This window comes from Podarcis filfolensis, assembly GCF_964270895.1.
Source record: "Podarcis filfolensis genome assembly, chromosome: 15".
Taxonomy (NCBI): domain Eukaryota; kingdom Metazoa; phylum Chordata; class Lepidosauria; order Squamata; family Lacertidae; genus Podarcis; species Podarcis filfolensis.
This window is the reverse complement of record NC_139618.1, coordinates 7,647,386-7,670,716: the sequence shown is the minus strand read 5'-3', so window position 1 is coordinate 7,670,716 and position 23,331 is coordinate 7,647,386. Positions and strand designations below refer to the sequence as shown.

The 23,331-nt window shown below is 43.2% G+C and overlaps 1 protein-coding gene across 49 annotated transcripts in view; it reads left to right on the top strand.

The window, feature by feature from the left end:
- The window catches only part of MSI2 (musashi RNA binding protein 2), a 451,089-nt gene that overhangs the window by 410,650 nt on the left and 17,108 nt on the right, over positions 1-23,331 (top strand). For 27 of the 49 annotated variants that reach the window (XM_083587795.1, XM_083587794.1, XM_083587779.1 and 24 more), the window contains one exon: positions 12,535-12,711. The exons of the other annotated variants lie outside the window; for them this stretch is intronic. In XM_083587795.1, coding sequence (XP_083443921.1) covers positions 12,535-12,711 — 177 coding nt within the window. The remainder of the gene's footprint in view (positions 1-12,534; positions 12,712-23,331) is intronic. 49 annotated transcript variants of the gene reach the window in all.

The following is a 23,331-nucleotide window of genomic DNA, read 5'->3' as shown; positions in this document are numbered from 1 at the left end:
CAGACATAGAGACTCCTCCGCTCAGCCTGCACACAGCCTCTTCTTTACCTGTCCCGCAGAGAGTCATGCATGTGACTCAGGTGGCACATCCCATTTCTCCACTTGAAGGATAATGGGAATGCGCTGCCCTGCAAGCCTTCCTTACTTGTGTGGCATGGTGGCAACCCGCAGAGCATCGGCTTCTGGCAAGGTGTCGCCAAAATCTTATGAGATCTCATGCTGCACAAGAGCTACCTCCTGAGATCTTGCCAGCTGCCGGTGCTACTTTTCTGCTGCTTTGGGTGCTGCCTCTTGGGCTTCTACCACTCAAGGCAACTATCTGACTCCAGTCAGTCCGGCCCTGATGTGGCTCTTTATGTATTACGCTGGAAAGCTCTCAAACCCCTGCTGGCTTTCTGCCTGCATGCCTGCTGTTGCTACATATTGAATTTGTTTACTTGAAAAATTGTGCTTTGATAGATAAAAAGGTGAGACATTTTGCTGCCCTGGTGTTCTCGCCCTGCTGTCAAACTCACTTGTTACCTTTATGCTTTGTCACTGGGGCTCCTTTCTTGCTCAAAGTGCAATGTGGCTCTTTTAGTAGAACACACTCTGGATGCAGAAGGTCCCAGGTTAAATCCCAGGTAGGACTGGGAAAAGATGCTCCCCCTCAGTATGAAACCATGGAGAACCTCTACCAATCAGCGTATATAGTCCTGAACTAGATAGGCCAATGTGTTGGCGTAAGGCACCTTTCTCTATTCTGTGCCTGAACAAGTGTCATGGGGAGTTTGCTTTGGCTAACTTCATTGAGGATTGCTGCTTGTTTGAGAATTCTTTAAACGCTGCAGGGAAACTGTCCATGGATCCCATTCCTCAATCAGCCAATCAACCCTCTTTTTAAAAGGGTTGCAGCAAGGCATTGTGAGCCTGGGTGACACATCAGTAGAGAAAAATAAATTGCAGCACGTGCCATCACTAGGCCCCTGAAGGCTCCCTTAAGCAGGTAGAGTGAGAGAAAGAATTCTAGTGATGCTGATTTGCCCCTCCCTGTTATACGTACAATTACTTTCCTGCAAGTAATGCTTTCCTGCATTATTTTTCAAAAAGAACTTAAAGCAGAATGATTTCCATTCAGCTTCTGGAGGTGCTCACTGGAGGAAAACCCCTACCATTATAGAAGTTGGATACCTGTGAGCCTATTCTGGGATGTCCACCTGTACCCCATCCATTAATTTTCTCCGTTCAAGAGCAGAACATTCTTTCTTAGTGAAGCACTCACCCTCCTGCACACTGAGGAGTTCTGTGAATGCTGCGGCCAAGTTCTGACTCTGGCTGCAGTAATTTTACTTGATTCTATTGTGGGTAAAATGTATTAGCTTTTAATCACTTATTTTGTAATAGAAAATCCAGGGCACTTGATAAATCATCTCCAGCGCAATTAGTGACCAGCTCAGGAGAGCAGGCTTAAGTACGGTATAAGTTAATCTGTAATGAATGTAGTCACTAACTTTTAATGGTCTTCTCAATCAGTGGAATTATTTTCAATGGGCAAACACTCTTCCACGGAACCCGCTCTGACTTGCAGGGTGCCTCACTTCACTCCTGTGATCCAAACAGACTAATCATGTGTTCAGAGGAAAGGGGGCTCTAAAAGGTTCTTTCCCTCCATGAATGAATTTTACTCTACTCTTGGCAAGCCCTGGAACAGGCACTTCATGTAACTCAATTTTTCCCTGATGGAACAAAGCTGAAGAGTGAGGTCTTCTCTTTCTCTTTCCTGCAATCATTATCCATTTTCCATTATAATAGTCCCAGGAGGGCTCTGGCAATCTAAAAGCTATTCAGGCACTTCTTCAGATATAGGCAGAAGCACAGTGATGGAGAGCCAGGGTAGACCAAGTGTTGGATCCATACCTCAAAAGACTTGGGTTCAAATCCCCCAGGACACTGGGGGATCAACTAAGGTAATGTTTGAACTCATGCAAGTTTAAACTTAGCAGGCCACACTTTATAGATTGGAAACCACTAGGGAACCACAGCACAGCTGCCCTTAATCTTTCTGAGAGAGTGTCAGATACAAATAACTAGGTTTGTGAGATGGCAAACTGCTGTCTCTCAGTCTCAATTTCCTTAGGCTAAGAATAGGGATGCCTTACCTCATAGAGATGCAATAAGAATGAAAAAGATGAAGATTGGAAGACTCCTTGCACATCCCAACAGTTTTGCATGCACAGTTATTAGTTTAATATGCCTTTTCTTTGCAGAACGCAATCCTCTGTGCATAAATGTTGCTCATGTGAATATGAGTGCGAGCTCACCTTTTTCCTGCTATTTTTCATATTAGCTCAGCAATGCAAGAGCTATATATTAGAGCCACAAATAATCTCCCCTTCGGATGCAGAGTCATCATTTGTCATCTTTCTGCTTATTTCTTCCAGGACCATTGATAATTCCTGGGTCCAAACAGTGCTTTCACACATTCAGGTTTTATTTATTGTCCACAGCAAAGAGTAGCACCCTATTAAAGGTAAAGGTAAAGGACCCCTGACAGTTAAGTCCAGTTGCGAACGACTCTGGGGTTTCGGCGCTCATCTTGCTTTACTGGCCGAGGGAGCTGACGTTTGTCCGCAGACAGCTTTTCTGGGTCATGCAGCCAGCATGACTAAGCCGCTTCTGGCAAAACCAGAGCAGCACACAGAAACGCTGTTTACCTTCCTGTTGGAGCGGTACCTATTTATCTACTTGCACTTTGACATGCTTTCGAACTGCTAGGTTGGCAGGAACAGGGACCAAACAATGGGAGCTCACCCCATCACAGGGATTTGAACCGCCGCCCTTCTGATTGGCAAGCCCTAGGCTCATTGGTTTAGACCACAGCGCCTCCCACTTCCCAACCATAAAAATATTGGGGAAACTTCAGGATCTTTTAAAAAAAATACTGTTTTCAAGTTGTTGCCCTGTTTTACTATGTAAACCTTTTTTAGAAATTTTTTGATGAAAAGCAGTATATCTAAACACCCCTAATAAATAATACCTAGTGGACCACAGTGCATTTCAACAAGTGACTTTTCTCTTAAAACCATGCCTGGACAATGACCATTCTGACTTAAATGTGAGGTTAAGTCCCGGTTTTATTGCAATTTGCTTCTTTTTCATATCTGTAGCTGCACAAAAGGCCTCAATTTAAAATTAACAGGAACAATAGCCTATTAATGTGTTACAGTGGGAGGCCAGAGTTTCAGTTGCCATAGCAATGGAGTTCGGCTCATTTGTTTTGTAGATGAATAATTACTACACAATTAGAGTAGGCTAAAAATAAAGGGTCCCTTTCTTCCCAGTCACTCATTAATATTAATAAAAGGCCTGTCCAGGCTGTGGTAAACAATTAATGCAAATCTGGCCACCAGTGGTAAAAAGGTAGCAGTAAAAGACTCATTGCTAAAACGAGAGTGAAAAAGTAAAAGTAAGAGAGATTATTCCATTCCTTTGGATAAAAAAGGCAAATGATTTGGAAATGATTCTATATTAACCCAGGATGAGTTGTTGTATTGCTTATAATGGAATGGCCGCTGTGCTTCTGAATAGAGCTGGACAACAGATATATGAAGTTTTCAGAGTTAGTTCATATGGAGGCAGGTGGCCCTTGAGGTATTTCAGTCCTGAGAAATATAGAATATAGAAAGCACTGTTGCCATGAAGGGCATTTTTACACACCAATATAAAAAAAAGGCAGCAACCTGCCCTCAGCAGCTTCCTCAGTCTTTGCTCTTCTTTTCTCCCTCCACCATCCTTGTGGCTGTGACTTTGCACTGGAGCATAAAGAACATCCTCTGTGTTGCAGGTTCCAAAATTTCATCATGATGAGCAACAACCAGAGCCTCTCTTAGTTAGGGCTGCTGTATTTCAAAAAGTAAAAATCCGGACACAAAAGTTGTTGAGCAAAATCACAAAAAAAGAAAACTTGAGCTATTTTTAAGGAAATTCGCCAAAATCTACACGTAGGATATGGGTTGCCATATGTCTGGATTTTCCCGGACATTACAGCAATTTCCTCCCAGGCTCTGTTTACAAGGGCCAAACTCTGGCTATGTCCGGACATATGGCAGCCCTACTCTTAGTGAAACTAAGATAGACACTTACCTTGGAGGGCCCATATTTGTCCTCAACACAGCAAGCAAAGCAGGCAAAGAAAGATGCGGTAGTTGGGTTTCAGATGAGGGATTATATAGAGAGTAATGGCAAACAGATACCTGGCAGCAGAACAAACCATGTGAAGGTCTAGAGCACATCAACTTAGCTTTATTCTGCTGCCTTCTAACCCAGTGAAGACACTGATTGGGGAGATATTCCTCGGAAGCACCTTGGGCCTCACCTGGCACCTTCTTCCAGAAATTCACGCTTTTTACCATGCTGTATTCCACTGCATGCCACCACCAGCTCATTCCTGACTTTATCAACTTGTGTTAAAGATCATGTAACCTCTTTGTTCTGCCCACTGTTTTCAGTGACTCACTCACGATCAGATAAGACATTCAAAATATAAGTATTCTGAATATTCCTTTCTCCTCTTTATTCGTTGGAAGAGCTCCTTGGAGTCCAGACTGCTCTTAAATGCAGGTGTGAGATAAGGAGCACATGCTATATATTGTGGCTTCATGAGTAGCTATTTTTAGCAATAAAAATTCACCATGATAAGAATATGACCAGAAAATCACCAGCTTCCATTGCTGTAGGTGAAGAAGCTACACAGCAAAATGCTTTATGATATAGTGGCATCAATCGTCATGCAGGCGAATGGCAAAAAAACTAAAACTGAAAAACAAAAAAGGGAAACGAACAGCTCAAAAGGGGAACAGGTAACCAGTGGTTGAAGTTGCTGACTTCTTCCTTCTATTCCAAGAAACAAAATGGCTGACCAGATGATTGGCATGGTCAACTATTTTGACAGGTTGCCTTGGAATCCCCAGCCTCTATGATTGTTGTCTTCTCTCTCCCCCTCCCCCCCACTCAAAAATAATAATATCTGGACGAGGTGTCAAAATATGGTGCAGGTTTTTCTGAGGGGATGGTTATCTTCTGCCCTCCAAAACTATGTAATAAAAAGAGAGAGAAATGTAGCACAGCATTTGAAAGGTCGACATTTGTTTGTTGTTAAGGATCTAATTAGAAGCATGAGAAGGAGCAGACTGGCTGCTTGCTTGGCTAATTAGTGACATGCACGAAGACCACTTTGAACTTCAAGGACACAGAGCTATTAGCACTTACATCAAAAATGGATTAAACTTCTGTGCTTTTGTAATGATTAAAGATGAGCCCCTCAAGTGGAAACTCTTTTGTCAAATGCTGCAAGAAGAACTGGCGCCCTGATTGCCGTTTCTTTTGGAGAAGCTTTGCACGGCCTCGCGTGTGATGGCACTGGCCCCATCTGAAAATGACACTGTGTTTAATTCGCAATATGGGAGATTTTGATTAGGTTATAAATATTGATTGCTCATGAAACATCACAGCTAAGATGAGAAATGTATTTATTTGCCTCCATGAGCGAGTACTGGATTTTATTTTGTGAGGGGGTTTTTTTTATATATACTTTGCTGTGTGTCAAGTATTTTGTTAATCTGTTCCCAATCACTTGTCGACAATCCTTTATCAGTGTGCAAGTTTAAACTCGGCTAAAACAGCTATTAAGGATGCAGTTGTTTCTAATATACTTATGGCTTTGGACGGGTGGCTAATTTAGACGTCAAAGTGCCCCATCCTTTCGCCATTTTAGTGGCTTTAAAGAAGTTGTCTAAATGCCCCGGTGCCTCATCTGTCTGACACGGCAAAAGAGCAATTCCCCCACACCCTCTCTACACTACAGTTGCTATGTCCCTTGCAGAACTTTGGGAAAGAGGAAATCCTTCCTATCTTATGACAAACCATCTTGAGGATTATACTGATGCAAGTTGAGAGGTGCACATCTTTCCTGCTCTCCTGAGTTCTCATTCTGGCCTCTCTGTAGGCCACAACAGGCAAGGCTTGTCAACCTGGAACAGGAGTATTTTTGGCCATTTCTACAATTCAGCACCATGTGATCTGTGCAAAACTCTTTGATGCACTATCTCCATATAGAAACCAATTGCAAGAGACAGCTCTTTTCTTAATCATATTCTCAACCTATCAGCAATATCTGCAAACTGCACTTCACTGTATGTATTCTGGATTCAGTCTTTGCCAGTGTTCCTCCATTCCTCTGTCCCATGTATCCTCTTGTTGATGCTCCTCTTAAGCTACAAATGCAACTGGTAACACCACCACCCTTTCTGACCACATTATGCAGCAATAGATGTATGGCATTTCTCCTACATCCACTGACCCTTTTGAATTGTATGGATTTCAGTGGGATTTGATCTTGCTTAGCTGTTGCTGGCTTGTGTCCATATTCCACAAAGCAGGATGCTAAAGCCTGGAGATTGCAGCTCTTTTTATACATGCCATGGGGATTTAGCTTCTACAAATGTATCCGAATATCTTTTGAGCTGTATCATGAACCCAGCTGCACAATGGCTCTTTGAGCTGCATTTAACCTCCCTTGTGATTATGTTACCCAGTTATGTTACATGAAGCAATCAATATGTTCCAAAGCTTGCAGAGAGGAATGTTCTAACCTTTTGAACAGACTCTAAAATCCAGGTGGTCTTCATTTTGTACAGGGACACCAAGACTATTTCCTATTTAGAGCAACATCATGGAAGTGACACCAGTAGCATAGTTAGGTAATTTTAGGCTTACTAACCTTATACACGGACACACCTCTTAGATCTTAGGTTTAGTCATGTTGCATTTTGTAGCCCTCTTGCTCGTTTTGCTGATTGGGGCTCTGGCCATCTGCCCCAAAGTCCAATTCTGAGACCACCATCATGTAGCAGATGAGAGATTTAAGACTAGAATTTTTACAGGCCCTTCCAGCATGATGGATGTTTGCTTTTAGACAGTGGGTGGGCAACCTGCAACCAAACCAGCCTAATGCATGTTGCCCTCCATCTCATCTCATGGAGCCCTTGGTCTAATGTCATGCTGGTGGGGAAAGTTGAAAGAAAGAGGAGGTTTGGAGGAGGAAGAACCAGGGGAGAAAGCAGAGACAGAGGGAGACAAATGAAAGAAGGAGAAGAAAGGGACACTGCAGACCATGGGCAAGAGTGATCTGCCTCTCCCCGGTTGCCCATCAGGCAGGGGATGAGAAGGGGTGATAGAAAGAGAAAATGAGTGGTCCCTATGCACATACTTTGTATCTAGCTTCATCCACTGCTCTCTTTGGTTCTGCCACCACTAGCATTCAACATCCTCCCCCTGCTGACCCCCAAAGGAACGCAGCCCTCAATAGAACAAGGGCTCCTCACCTTTGCTGAAGGTGAAGAATGTACCCTGTTTTCTTCAAGTTGTTTCAATGCCCTGCCCTGCTGCTGCTTAGCTCATACGTTTATAAAAAGAGACAACCCAGAGATGAGCAGATTTTTAAGAGTGTGTTCAGGTGGCAAAGTGGTACACAGAGTGCCCCATGATATTGCACTTTCCTGATACCTGGGAACCCCTTTTACCATTTTTTCGAATGCCTATGGGTATCAATAGATGCTTAGCAAGGCAAAGGTTCAACTTGATTATGTTTCAGAGAGGAAAGTGTTTATTGTTTATTGTATTAGGGTTTTTTATTGCTTGTTGGTTTAGGTTTTCTTCAACTTGCAGTTAATTAATTCACAGTATTTGTGGTCAGAAAGAATCACTGCAATTATCCAATTTGATTTATTGTAGCAGGGGTTTCCAAAGCATCCTGCCAATGTTTTTAGCCATTCTTAAGTTGATGAATTCTTGTGGTCAGCGGGTCAGCAGCAGTTCTCAACTTTCTAAGATTTGAAAGCACCACCAAATTTACATAAATGTGCTCTTAGTGGCATATCATCCTATATAGTTTGCTTTCAAAGACACTGAGCCCCATCTGCTTAAGAAAGGCCTTTCTGCCCTGTGATCCAATCAGCATTCCAGTTTTGCAGGTCACTTGGCTAAAGCTTTAGAGAGTGACCTGCACAATTGGCATGATGACTGGGCAGTTTATAATCCCATGGCAGATTGCACAAACACAATCCCAGGAGCCAGTTTCAACTAGACCTAAAATCTGAAGGCATCTGATGCATCAGCCTTGCTGAAGCTAAGCAGGCCTGGCTCTCATTAGGGCCTGGATGGGAGACTGACTGGGACCTCAACATAAATCTCATTGAGTTCTATTGAAGAAAGACAGATTCAGATAAAAAAGAAAATCAGTCAGATCATCTTTGGGTAAAGTCTGACAGTGGTATTATCTCCCCTGGGCAGGCGAGTCTTGTCTGTCTGTCTTGTATCCCACCTTAAAATGTAAGAAATGGTGCCTGCATGATGTCTTAGAATAAGGCTTTCCATTGAGTAATGTGTAGAAACATCTGGGGGTGTGCAGCTAGAATGTTTGCAGCAGGTGTTAGGGGAAATTATGACACTTTCTTCCTGAGTCTGCAACAAGAAAACCTTTGGTAAAGTTATTGAGGGCTTGCTTGGCAAAGCAACTCAGTCACACTGGTCGATCATGACCACTGCTGAGGAACTAGAGATTTAAGCAGCTATGTACTGCACTGACCCGGCACCAGGGATGGGAAACCTACAACAGCCCCCACCTCTGACTTAAAACTCCCATCAGTCGCTGAACATTATCCAGGCTGGTTGGGGCTCATGGGAGCTGAAGTCCAGCAACATCTGGAGAGCCACAGAATCTTTGGTATCACCTGGCTTCCAGGACCAGGAAGATGCCAGTTTGCAGAGTTGTAGCTTGGCTCAAACTGCCTGAATTTCCCTCTTCCAGCCAGTCAGGGGGCTAGGTACCTGGCCACAGGGCTCATGGCAATACCTTGTCAATCACAGAAGGCACAATGGGACATTTTTTGCCAAAGTATTTTGGCGTTTCACACTTGTCTGTTTCTACTTGTTTACAAGCATTTCTAAACCACTTAATATTTAAAATATCTGAACCATGTAGAAAATTACAAACATAAAAACAGTGAAACTGTATAATAAAAAGAGATAAAACCAATTCTAGTAAAAACAGGGTCCAGTCTTATGGGTCATGGAAACTCTAGGCAAGAGGGAGTGGCTGAAGCAACGTCTGGCAGAGGAAAGGGCAATCCATAAGGCAGAGGCGACAGTGGAGAACTATGATAGTCTGTAGAGTATGGTGCCACAAGCCATTTCCTTCCAAATTGTCTAAGTGTCCCTACAAGTCTCTGTAGCAGCAGTCTTTCAGGTAACGTGGCTTAGGGTTGTCCAAGGCTTTATTTGTTAATAACAAGACTTTGAACATGACACAGACACTAGCTGGCAGCCAGTCCAGGTCCCTCAGCACAGATGGAACATGTGTGCGTCCCGGTGCTCCAGTCAACAACCTGGCAGCTGCATTCTGCACTGCCTGCAGCTTCTCTGCCAATCTCGAGGGAAGCCCCACACAGGGAGCACGTCCTGTTGTTGGGTCCTTCCAGCCTTCCAGTTCTGAAACACGCTTTGGACCTGTTTAGCTCCAACGTTGTACGTTGGACCTCTACTAGCAACCCAAGTTAAGCAACGTCAAAGAACAGCCGCTGGTTTTTGAAGTATAAAAGTTGGAGCCGGCAACGGCAGGTTTCCCGTTGGCTTGTATGCCCAGCGCTACATGTGCTGAGTGTCGGCGCTCCTTGTTCGACAGCGTCTCCCTGATGTACACATTACTACACGCAGCTTCTGCCTCCACTTTCATCTGTATCGGCAGCATTAAATATTATTATATCATTTACTCTCTCGAGCAGGAAAATGATGTTTGGCAGCTTGTTCTATGAATTTTTCATAAAGATAAAAAGCGGCCTAATCTTGTGAGCTTTAACTCTCAGTAGCAGTAATGGCTTTGATTTAAAGTGTTTTGTCTTAATGATAGTTATATTGAAAATTTCCTGCTGCTTTCAAGCACGCACGGTTATTATCATAAACACTGATGGTGCAAACGGCTGCCAAATTGCGTGTGGCTGCTTATGGCAAGAGAGGAGAGAAAAAGAGAGACAGGGAGCTCTGTCGACAGGTTGCTGTCAGTGAGACCTTTCAATCTTGAGAGCATTTTGAGTCTTCCCGAAGTTTTGCTTTGACCTCCAGAAGTGACTTTTGGGGTTCTCTTCACTTCTCAGCACTGTGGTCCACAGCCAGGCAAGGATAGCAAGATGAAGCAGAATCTCAGGCAGTGTTTGTACAGCTGTTCTTCTGGAAAGTACCCTTAATAAAGGAGCGTTTACACATGCTGCCATCATTCTGCGCTAAAGTCGGAACACACAGTTGTTAAGTGTCCTCTGGAGGGCCAAGGCCCTCAATAGAGACCAATTATTTACATCCACTTGGGCAGAAATTCCCCATGTTGTATGATCCTGCAGAAAAGGGCCTACAAATAGATTTGGGTTCACTTCCCAATGGCTGATGCACTTGGAAAGAGAAAGAGTTGGAAGTCCAGGGTTTGTCAGTCCTGCAAGGAACACCACACCAAGGTGAATTAGTTGGCATGGAAATTAATTCTGCATGAGTGGGTTCTGCTTTGAATGTCCTTGTGGGGGAAATCACTTCCCCTCTCATTTTTCTCGGTGTGCATTCTTAAGATGTGTGTTGAGAAACAGACATGCATCGTTCTGTCTGGCTTCTGGGAGATCTGCCATACATGTCTTTGGGACCTAAATAGGTAGCTATCTGACCCTTCACAAGTTACAAAGGCACAAGGCAAGTGGCTGCTTTGCAGCACATATTTAAGAGTACTGGTCAAACCTCAAAAAAGAAATAAACTCAGTAATACAGGTGCTTTGTGCTACGATCTAATGAGAAAGAAACTATCACAAAACTCTGTAGAGATTCATGGAAGTTTGGAGCAGAAAAGTAATTTCCTGAGAGTTATTTATTTTTCCCTGTTCAATTCTTTCCTGAATTCACCATCTGGAGGCTCTGTTTTCATAATGGAGTGATCTATTTTGGTGATACAGTTGATGCCGAAAGTAATAAATAAATAAATAAATAAATAAATCTTCCTTTCTGTTTTATTTAAGTTCATCTTTTCTGTCTTGCAAGTTCAGACCTGCTCTTGCCTTTTGCTGGAAGGCAATTATGAATGGAATGGAAGAGCAAAAGTCTTCCTGATGCTGGCGGGGGGGGGGGCGGTGTTCTTTGCTGTGTTGGCTTACAACACAGATATTAAAATGTACCTCTAGTCCACTTGGCTTGGGAGAATAAATGTGTAGACTGGTTTGTTAAAATGCATGCAGACTTTTTTGCACCAACAAATTTGAGAATTGCTGTCCTTTAAAGGATGCCCATGATGTGAAATAAGAACAAGCTTAATATCCCAAATCCCAACCAATTGTGAAGTTCACTCACTGCTTTGGTCAAACTCGGCTACTAGCCATGATGGCTATGCTCTGCCTCCACTATTTGGAGACAGTATACTTCAGAATACCAGTTGCCGGAAACCACAGGAAGGGAGAGCGTTTTTGCTTGCAGGCTCCCCATTGAAGCATCTGGTGGCCACTGTGAGAACAGGATGCTGAACAAGATGGTCCATTGCCCTGATTGAGCATGGCTCTTAGTTCTTTTGAGATTCCCCCTGCTTAGCTAGGTTAAATGTGGAATAGATCAACTATTTGTGATACTTGCCTATTAATTAATTTTTGTTACATATACTAGTTCTCAGTCCGAAGGTTGTGACGAGGTTTAATAGAAATCAGCTTCTGTTTACTTCCTACTGGGACCCAAACTAACTGAAATCTACAAACTGCCTTATTAAAGCCATTGCTTTGTATGGTGTGAGACTCACTCATCTTATCTGGGGCTCTGTGGAGTTCAACTTTTATGGCCAGGACATTAACACAAACTCCAAACTCCAGTACTAAAATGGAGGTGGGGTGGGAGTGATCTTGTAGGATCCAGTACAACAGGAAATCCAGGTAAGATCAAATAAGGAACATTTCTCAATAAATACATATAGTTATGCACACGCACACACACACTTTGTATACATTGCACCTGGTGGTTGGGGATTTTTTTTGCTTTTTATGAGTTTGGGGAAAGGGACTTCATGTGGATGAACCCCTGTAGCTTTGCAAGGTTAGGCCCAGTCAGCTTGGTTCGGCTTTTCTCTACACTTCTCAGTATGTATTGCATTGGTTGTCATTTTAATCAGTTGGGGCTCTGTGTTTTCATACTTCTGTTCTTGTGCCTGTTTTGGAAAATAATATATAGTACATCAGATGGTGAGTTTATGTTTTTTTGGTTTTTTACAAAATCCAGGCTCAATGCCTCTGAACCTATGAGTCTAAGTAAGGACCTTGGAGCGTGTATGATCAAGCTGTGGTCTACTTGCTCCTCAAAATCCTACATACATATATTTTTGCTCTTGTTTCCGTGATTTGTAACTGTAAAATAATAATAATAAAGTACAATTTAATATTGAAAATAAGAACCAATCCAGTATCCACAATGATAGAGTCACTGTATCTCCAGGGATCCCCGATTACGGTTTCTATTCTCCGCCCGGTGACCAACGGGCTCAATTATCGTACGCGGACTATGGTTCCATGGGGCCTCGGGTGGCTCAGATGCTTCGTAGCGAGCACCCTGCTTCAGCGAGTAACTCCCCCCTTCACCACCTTCCCAGCCCGGACCAATTTAAAAGCCCAGGTTTGTATAGAATTTCATTCATTTGGGGAAGCAAAAGAAAAGAAAAATGGCAATAGCATCACATATTTAACGATGCACAGAAAGAGATCTGCATGCTATGTATGCCACTTAATGGTTGGCAATCAAACTTCACTCCATCCTTTTACTCAGTTCTAGAGTTTTTGTCGACTTTGCTTCAGTTGTGAAGGGCACAGTTTTCTTTTAGGGGCTGTTCCAGATCTGATCAAATGTCAATCAAAACCTTTTGTAGAGGCATGACAGCAGAGAGTGAAGTAGCTCATTAGATGTGCAGGGCAATCTTATTCATGTCTACTTGGAAGTAAGTCTTGCGCTTAAAAAGTGCATTCCCTCTTAAAATGGGCGTGAATCAAAATTTAGCTGTAGTCTTTAAAGATTAAATAAAGGACCCTAATAATTTGTGTTGATTTTTTCAAGGTTCTTCTTAACCCCAGAGATTTTGATGAAAAAGGTTTCAAACTGCATATTCTGTTGAAAGTTATTATTAGCTAGGTATTTGACCTGAAAGAGATGCTTAGAATAAGGTGTGTGTGCTTGTGCATGAATGATACTTCATCCTCCTGAGAATCTTTTACTTTGCTTCTTCCAGAAATTTGTTTCTGACATTTGATGAGCTCTTTCATTAGCAATCTGATCCTAAATACCTCTTCAGTGCACCTATCTTATGCTGCATAAGCTTCATGTAGTTTATCATTTCAACTGAACTGGGAACTATTGTTAGATTTAACTATGGTTTGTCCAAACAATCCAAGATCAAATTGTGTTTTCTGATCCTGACTTGTTTGGATAAAACCATTGTTGAAATTAAATTAAAATTCTGGTTTGGATGAAACAATAAACAGTGGTTAGTTGAAAATGCTTTTGATTTGTTCTTTGTGGCTATAACAGGAAGAGAGGGGAGAGCAGACCAAGTCAGGCTCACTAAATTACAACTTAGTGTTATGTCCAAATCTGGTCATTGTTTTCCACAAATGTATCTATGACTTAGATTTTTAGCACACTCTTTCTTGAAACAGGCAGTCTTCTCAGGGCCCCTTCACACCTGTTTTTGAATCATCACCAAATGCAGATTTGCAAATTCTGCATTCCATCTAGAATGAACTCTCGCAATGAAACCTTGGTTTACATTATGTGTTGAAAGAGTTCCTACTGGTCTTAATGTTTAAATAAGAGGAGGAATGTCTTGCTGTTGCTCATAGGCATGTGGTGGCTTCTAAATATATACTTACATAGAGTTCACCACTTGAATGAGTCAGCCATCATCTCTCCCCTCCCCACCTTGGAAAATCCTACGTAACTAGTTGGCCTAAATACCTGTACATGGGGTTGATTTTTTGACAGTCTTGTAAAATTGCTGAAGTGCTTTTGCCTTGAAAATAGGAAGCCATCATTTCCTCCTCACTTTGTGAATCCACCTCAGTATAATGCGCCATATGCTAAGGCAGATGTCATAATGAATCATGGCTGGAAATTCCTCCCCATTTTATCAAAGAGAGTTTATCTTTCAGTTGTGACCTTTCTTGTCCAGAACTGGAGTAATTTGTGTGCAGGCTTTGTGTTAACATGCCAGTTCATAGGACAAAGTACCTGATAAGCCAGCCTTAGCTCTCACTTGTCAGCAGTGCCAGCAGAATCATGCTCTGGGCTCTTGCCACACAAGCCCTCCTTAAGGCAGCCTTCCCCAACCTGGTGCCCTCCATATGTTTTTGACTACAGCTCCCATCAGCCCCAGTCAGCACAGTCATGGGGCCTGTGGCTGATCGGAGCCGTAGTCAAAAACATATGGAGGGCACCAAATTGGGGGAGGTGCTTTAAGATTTCACCATTTGGGCTCCTCACCTTGCTTCCAAAACATGCAGTAAGCAGAATAGTAGATTTCCCTTTGTCTCAGGAGAGAAAGTCCTGTTTCCCATTCACCAAATCATGAATTAAAAATTGACCAGCACTGAGATGCACCTAAAACTGTTTTAGATACAGTAGTTTAAAATCAGCAAGTAGGAACACTCAAGCCAGGATCAAAACAAATGGTGGGACTAATTTGCCTGGTATTTTGGATAGCTCAGTTGATTAGAGTTTGGTGCTGATAATGCCAAGGTCACATTTTGATCCCCATACAGGAAAGTTGCATATTCCTGCATTGAAGGGGGTTGGACTATATGATCCCCAGAATCCCTTCCAACTCTACAGTTCTACTATTCTAAGTGAGCAGGCAAAAGTGCTTTGAACAGTGAGGGAGCTCTAAGGATCATTGCAGAACAGCCAGAATGTACATGCAGGTAGCCTTTTATGTTTAAAGGTATTTAATTGCATTATGTCCTGGTGAGCCATCAGGTAGAATTCTGGCTGTATTCTTTTCATTATATCACCACAAATCACCTTATCCTGCAGATTAATAAAAACTCACTTTTTGGATTAAAAACACACATACGCTCAGGCCCCGCTGTCAGAACGCTCTATATCTGAAATCTCAGTTATCTGAACACAACAAATTATATCCAAACCTTACTACACAAATGGCTGATTCAGATATCTGAACAGCCGAAGTTTGCCCACTTCCTTACTCAGTTGTGTTTTGCTGGTCCGCAACAGCCATTTTCAGTGGAAACCACAGAGGGAGGGTGAGATATCGGACAAATCAGAAAGCAGGAAAGATTGGACAAATCAGTTATTCCTTCTTTGGCTTTTGCTGATTGGCTGCAGGCAGAAAGCATGAAGGGAGAAAGCATGCATTAGACATGTTGCCACAGGAAATAATGGATATGATCATCTCGTTTTGTGAATACTCGCCAGACAATGTATTTTCTGGGAATGAATCCTGTTCGGAAGGCGAGACCTGTGTGTACATGTTATGTTGCACATTGTTTTACTGAAGAGATGCTACAGAAATAATGCTTAAAATCTATAGCTAGGAATGTATAGGTTTAGGGTGCAGAAGTGTGTGAATTTTTAACACATATATTGAAACAGTTATGTCCCTAATGAAGTTTGGAAATGAAGTCCTCATAGAATGAGGACGCTGAATATGAAGGAGATGAGATCCAGCAGAGAAAAGCAGAAGGAATTTATATTAAATGCCACATTCCGTAACAAGGACCTTTTTTAAAATGTTTTTTTTTTAATGTTTGATGTTATATTATGTTTTTATATGTGTTGGAAGCCGCCCAGAGTGGCTGGGGCAACCCAGCCAGATGGGCAGGCTATTAATAATAACAGTAGTAGCATGAGCCCCCTCCCTCCCCAGCCAGATTTGATACTGCAGTGAACCTTCACAATCCACAGCAACATGTGGCACCTTCAGTGTACTGTGGGAAGAGTAACTTTTCATATGTCTCAGTCTTGTTTCATACCCACCTAACTTCCTCCTGTCTCAGAAGAAAAGAAAAGGAGGGATTAGAACTTGGACTCAATATGCGCCTGGTGAGGAAGAACAGAGTGAGTTTTCTTGGTGCCAGTGCTTTTCTTCTAGAAAAAAAGGTGTCAGTAGTACTGCGTAGCCTTGAGTACTCCCAGAAAAAAGCGCTTGTCTTGGCATCAGTGCTGCCTTCTGTGCTCCCTTCTCCAAAGCTCCCCCCCCCCCACTGAGCTCTTTTACTTATTTGCCCTTTGGGTGATAATTTCCCCCTTTTTGAAAACCAGGGCTCAGTGTGTTGTAATGCTGGATAAAGACTTGGGGACTCAGGTTCCACTTGCCCCCAACTGAGCCATGGGCCTCACTGGGTGACCTTAGGCCAGTCACCACCTCAGGCTATGCTGCCTTACAGGGGTGGAAATGAGACAGGATGATAGATGCCACCTCCAGCTCCTTGGAGAAAACATGAGTTACAGATATTTTTATAGATACATAAAAAAGGAGCTTACAGTAAAAAAGATGGAGTAGGGGTGTCACAGCATTCCTTTACTGACAGTCTCCTGAGCACTTTTTAGTACTTCCTGAAATAATAGGTTAGTCACCAACTCATCCAGAATCATTTCATTCAGCCTGCTGGACATTTTGCTAGCTTGCTTAAACAAACCTGTTAAGTGAGTGGTCTCTGTTTTCCCTGCGATGTGGAAGGTGGTATCTTAGATTTCTACAAGCTAAATCTCTTGCCATTTCTTAGGGCTACTCTACCTGCTATTTGTTTTAGGTGTACATCAAAAAATGTAATGTGCAAGTGAAGCAAACACATGTACTATTCAGGTACAGCGACTGGCTGTGGTCTGTAGTTAAAAGCTCACAGTGCCAGACTCAGGTTTGTCTTGGTTTAATGTGCAAAATGGCCTTAAATGATTCTGGGAATAGTTCTCTCTTTCTGGCAGTTCCAATATTTACCAGCCACCCCCCCCCCCAATCTTCTTTTCTCTGGGTTCAGCAAAAAAGCTATCCCTTCAGTTTCTCCCCTTCACTTACATCTTAAAACATTCCATTTCTGCTTTGATCCTCTCAATCCTATTTCCTCCCACCTCTTGTTTTGAATTATGGTAGCCCAACTGGACAAAATTGGTCATCGGAGACTTGATCAGCGTGATGCTGTTGTTTTCCATTGCTTGGATACATCGCTTTCTCTAATGTGCCCCCCAAGGGGCTGCGTTTTAGGTTGTAGGGCTTTTTCCCCTAGTTTGCTTTTGAACAATGCATTATTGCTGACTCACACTCATCTTGTTCTCTCTATTAAGCAGCTGGAGGAACTGAGTCTGCGACGTGAAGTGCATGATTGCGAGTCCATGTCATTATTTTTAGCTCCTAATTGAATGTGAACTTGCTGGACCTCTGTGTGTAATCTAGGTTAATGGGCACACAATGTGGCATTAGAGCTTCCCACACTCATTCCTGTTTGTGGCCCAGTTCTGTTGTCTGAAGGGGAAGGTGGGAAACAGACTTTTACTACTTTATTAGTTTCTCACCAGAGACTCATTTGGGAGCTGCAGGCTGGCGTTGACAGGAAGGTTAGATCCACTGTCCAATAAACCTGGAGATTACAGCTGCTTTTACCACTATATTCCCCCTCCCATTGCAGTCATCAACCTGCATGACCCCAATTTAAAAAGAGCCCAAAATAGTAATCCATCACTTTTTGTTTGTGCATTTTTGTTTTTACTTGTTTCAAAAATATTGCTTTGCCCTGTACTTCATAAAACTTCATGACCGCGAAATGGAATTGACTTATTCCATAGCTTTTCAGTGCAGAGATCATGTTTTCATCTCAAGTTGAATGGCAAGGATGTTACCGCTCAAATTGCTCATTTGCACAAGATACTGGGCAACCTGAAAATTAAGAGGATGAAGAGAAAGCATTGTGCAATGGCCATCCATCCGTAGAAGAGTATTCCTTTTTATTCTTTCCTGCCTCCCACCCCAGACTGCTCACTACAGCATCTTTTGCCCAGCATTGAAAATAGAACCCATAAACTAAACTCATAAGGGTCAACTTTAGGGATGGAATTTTCTGAAAATCACTTTTTTTTCTCATTCCAGCCTCAGTCCTGAAGGGAAGCAAGTTATTTTTTACTGGTTCTGCTTAAACTACAGATAATTGCCATATATTATATGCATAATTATATGTATAATATTAAACACATATTACATATGAATACATTCCAGGTTTCCCAAGATAACAGATGCATACAACAAGGCATGAAAAAATGTATCTAGTTTTATATGTTTCATATTTATAAAATCACACTAGCATAGCATCAGAGAACACACCAACTTGCTTTTCCATCCTCCTTCCTGTTCCTTTTCCCTCATGTGATTCCTTTTTTCAGATTGCGAGATGTTTTTTGTAAGCCGCTCAGAGCCTTTTTGGTTAAAGGGCTGAATATAAATACAAAATATATAAATGCTGTGTAAAGGAATAATGTAGTGGCAAGAGGAAACCAGTCCCTAGCTCCAGACCTGGGGAGCCAACACCAGATCTAAGGCCAACCTGGCAAGGGTGTCTTCCTCAGGCAGGGAGTTGTTTGGAGATCCCCCAGACATTGTTAGTGAAGACAAAGGACAAAAAGAAGTCTTTGCCCACCACTCTGGGAAAAAAGAGATGAGATGTCTGTTTAAAGAAACATGGTCTTCTCACTCCAAGACCAGCTCTCCCTTCAAGTTGCACACCTAGAGACCCCAAGCCCAGATAGCCACAGCCCTCAAAACATCAACCCAAGCCTGGACCCTGACATCTGGCAAGAATCTTCCAGTGGTAGAAGCAGTGCGAGAAGGCTGCACACTGGAACTCCAAGTGATCCCAAGGGACAAGTTTGTGCAGACCCAGTCCTCAAAGAAGCCCACCAGACACCCAAAGACTCCAGGCAGTCAGCCTCTTCAGATCAAGGCCATTGCACCCGTTTCTCACAGGGATTCTCTTTCACATCTCTCTTTGTCCGCTGCCTCCCCCCCTCGGCCTGGTTTCAAAACTCCTTAATTTTATTTTCAGTGTTCTTCTGAACAAAACAGCAGCAGGTTCCCACTTTTTGTTGTCCAGTCTAAATAAGAAAGTTTGAGCTAAAAAATTACACCCTGCAAGTTATACATTCTCTCTGGCACTTCAAATAGGTTTTTAAGCTTTTAGATTTGGCGTGTTCTCTGATTTTCCCATCACCTCCCATGCTTATTTAAGATTTGTTTCTGAAATACATTATCAGATGACTACTCCCTTCCTTTTTGATACTTCACGTCTAACTTTTTTTTAAGTCTTACAAGGATGCTTGTATTGGAGAAGTATATTACAGCAATATATTCTGATTAAAAGCCAGTCTCTGCAAGGTGCTTTTTCTCTGTGGCAGTTCCAAGACCTGTCTTCTCTAATGTGTTGGGTCTACTGCAGACTGCCAGCTCTGTAACAGCTTTTCCAAACGCTCCTCTGAAGTTTTTGCAACTCGCTGTTTTGTAGGTCATGAACAAAAAAGGAGCCGAGACATCTTCTACTCCTCTAGTGTATTTGCAAGATAATGTCCCAGTGGGCGTGCTTTTTATGCTTTGCATTTCTCCTGTAGTCAATTCTGCGATCACAGCGAACTATCAAAATGATGTTCAAACAATGGGAAATTACCCTTGACTTTGTATAGTCAACAGTCTTTGTTCAGACTTCACAAGCAAATCCTGAATGTACAAACAGTATCATTCATATGTGTGTGTGTTTAACAACTGTGAAAAGATACATTTCAATATGTTCTGGTGAATTCAGTTGGTTGGTTGCAAGGCTACTTGGAGGGGGCAAGTGTCCCTGAAGGTGTAGGGGCACTGCGGGGGCTTGCTCCTGTTCCCTAAGCTCCTGCAGTCTAAAACAATTAGGCCCAAAATTGTTGGGCCGAACACTGAGAAAAAGTCTCCAACCTCTGGAATCTGATAAGTTTGCTCACACTTTCTTGCAAATTGTCTGTTTTGCAGTTGTTGTTCCCATTAAGAAGGACATTTCCCCCTATTGGTATCTTCCAGAATTCCCCTGGCAGAGTGAGCTTACTTGGCTCTTTCCACTAGCACAGCAGAGACCAGTTAAATGTGCTCCCTAGGTATGAGTACAGACAGTGGATGTCATTTTGGAGAAGGAAAAAATACTGCTCCAAGCAACTTGGCCTTGTGTGCAGTTGTACATCTCTACTGGTGTGCAATCAGTTGAGGCTAAACTGTTGACATGGCCCTGTGGGCTTGGTGCACTGTATTCAGGCCCACCCTGGGGATGGTGATGCAACACCCTCTTTCCCCTGAGTAGTGTTGAATGTTTGACTGATCAGAAAAGATTTGGTTAACTGTCACATAACAGTCAAGAATTTTCAAAGCATTAACTTTTATGATGACAACGAACGCTATAATCATTAGATCACTGTTATAGGGAAACAAGGCCATTATTATTATTATTATTATTATTAAAATCTAATTTTGTTAGGATACCTGGCAAGGCATCTATAAATGCAAACAATTCACAGGTCCTAAAATCTTTTTGTCCCAGGCAGGATTCCTATGAACTTTAGGAAGCTTCTGAGAGTAGAAACAGAGATCTCATTTTTGGATTCCCCCTTCCTGCTGTGGAAACTCTGCACTACCAATATGGCAGCTCAGACATCAATAGGGCTGAGAAGGTGTAGACCTGGGGAAGGCTTGGATCTAAAGCCTTCCCAGTCCTCTGACACACCTCAAACTGAAGATTAAACCCCAACAATGGAATCAATGCTAGGGGAATAATTTAAATCAGAGGTTTTCAACCTTTTTGAGTCCATGGCTCCCTTAACCAACTACATTCTTTCTGTGGCACAACATTGGGCTGAGGAACCCAGTTATATCACCCCCTGCCTGCAGAGCTGGCAGCCTCACCCTTTTTCGAACACCCTTCCTTGTGGAGGGTTCCCTCAGCCTCCTCTCCTCTCCCCTCTCTACTTGGGAGTCCTCTGAGCAGCTGCTGCTGCCGCCCCCGGTCTCTAAGCTGCCCCCCACCCCAAAGAGAGGGGCCTCCAAGAGGCACCATTCACCTGTGGATCTTATAGCCAGGGCTGCTGCAATAAACAGCTGTGCAAGCCTTTGGGAGGCAGAGATGTGAGAGGGCATCAGAGGAGGGAGGGAAGGAAAGAGGGATGGAGGCCTGTGTTGCCCGTGGCACCTCTAACCATCACTCAAGGCACCCCAGGGAGCCACAGCACCCTGGTTGAAAATCACTAATTTAAACAAATGTTTAAAACCCTAGCCAAGGACATAGGCGAGCAAGAGTGAACCTGCACCCTCGTTCCTTCCCTGCCGGCAAAAGCCCAACAGGTTGTTGGATGAGGTATATAAGCTGCCTTTGGCGCCCACCACTCTCCCCTCCCCAGTTTTAGGATTTCAGCCTTGGTATTCTATTTGGATTGTATCCCAGAATTGGAGGGTGGGCCTGCAGTTGCAAAACTGCATGAAAATGAAAACAGAAAGAAAGCAAAGTACAGTTAAAAAGCCAAAGCTCCCTTTTTAAATGCAATAGTGCTAGGTAAGCAGTGTTCCCTCCAACAGCAGCTGTTTTCTTCTTTTCCTCCACCATCATCATTATGGAATCTTAACCACTATAGGCAAAGGGAGCAAGAAGCCCTTGTTCCTATCGTTGCTAAGAAAGGAAGCATCATAAAGTAAAGCAGGCATTCCTGGAATATTGAGACAAAAACAGTCCTTGAAACTTCCTACTTTGCAATACTTTTACAGTATTGGACCACCATTAAAGAATAGGTGGTCAGGCTGCCAAATCTGACAGATCAGTTGACTGGTGTGTCAATCCTCCCTCAGCGCTTTGGGCCCCCACAGACAGGTTTACTTATACCTGAGTGGAGATGGAGAGGCTTGTCTTTTATCTACTGAGAATGCTTTGTGTGTTTAGCTTTGCATCCGTTTTTCAGAAATGCACTCATTTTGGTATCTAGCCATGAATCCTGAGCCAGCAGGAAACACACACAAAAGGGAGCAGTGGAAATAACCGTGGGCAACCAGGAACACAGTTAGAAGAGGTCAGGGAGCCATCTTGCTCAAGGCAGGACCATCTCTTCCATCAGTTTCCTCTTCCCAAACACACGGCAGCTCCTTTGGTGCACAATCCTGAGACAACTAAAAATTATTATATCCCTTCAAGGCTCCTGTGCTTCTTTGTAAGCACATTGAAATAAGGAGATCCCTTTGCTATCTGGGCAGCTCCCCAGCAAGGGCCTCTACATCAGAGGCGGATTTAGTGCAGTGTGAGCATTGCAGCTGCACAAGGCATGCAAGCCAAGGAGGGCGCCTTTTCAAAGCCAGGCAAGCGCTTGGCCGGCTTCAGGAAGGAGGGAGGAGGGCTCTGGCAGGGTCCTAGCGTCCTCCTTCCCAAAGCCAGGCAAGCGCTTACTGGGCTTTGGGAAGGTAGGAGCACTCTGGGACCTTGCCAGAGCCCTCTTACCTCCTTCCCCAAGCCCAGCATAAGTCGGCACTGCGAAGGCTGCAGGGAAGGCGTCCTATTACCAAGGCCTGCCCATGTCTGCATGGTGGCCATTTTGAGCTTCCCTTGGATGCACCCATCCTGCCAGGACTCCTCACCTTACCAGGACAGCCACCTCTGGCTCACACGAAGGCAGCCTCCATCTGGCGTGATTTAAAGCCACTTCCACGTGGAGGCTCTGCATCACTCACTTCAGAAGCCTAAGCATTTATTTGCCTGGGTAACGGAGGCTTTCTGGTGAGCTGTCAGCAAGGCCTGTATCCACTTTACTGAACTGGAAAAGAAAAGTCTGCTCTAGCAAGTTAATAAAGGGCCTCTGAATATCTCAGCTGGATGTTTTTCTCCATGAGTGAGAACGCCAAATGTTAGCTTGACATTTAATCTTTAATATTTTTTTAAGTACGTTGTTTTGCCATTTCAGTCCAGCACAATGCAGTTACTTCCCTAGATCTTTCTCCCCAGCCTCAGTGCTGATTGTGGTCACCTGTCCCCCTGCCAAACACTAGGGATACTGCTTCATGCATTCTCTCCATGCACACAGACCCCATTTTATCTCTGCCAGGTTAATACTTATAATATTTTGCTATGGGAGGGGCTGCACATTTACAGCTGGCCTTTAGTTTAGGACTTTGCAGATCTGTGTTGCTCAAGATGTACCAGATTTGTTTTTCAATTTATCTATTTTTTAAGCATGGGTGTTTGTTAGAGGTAG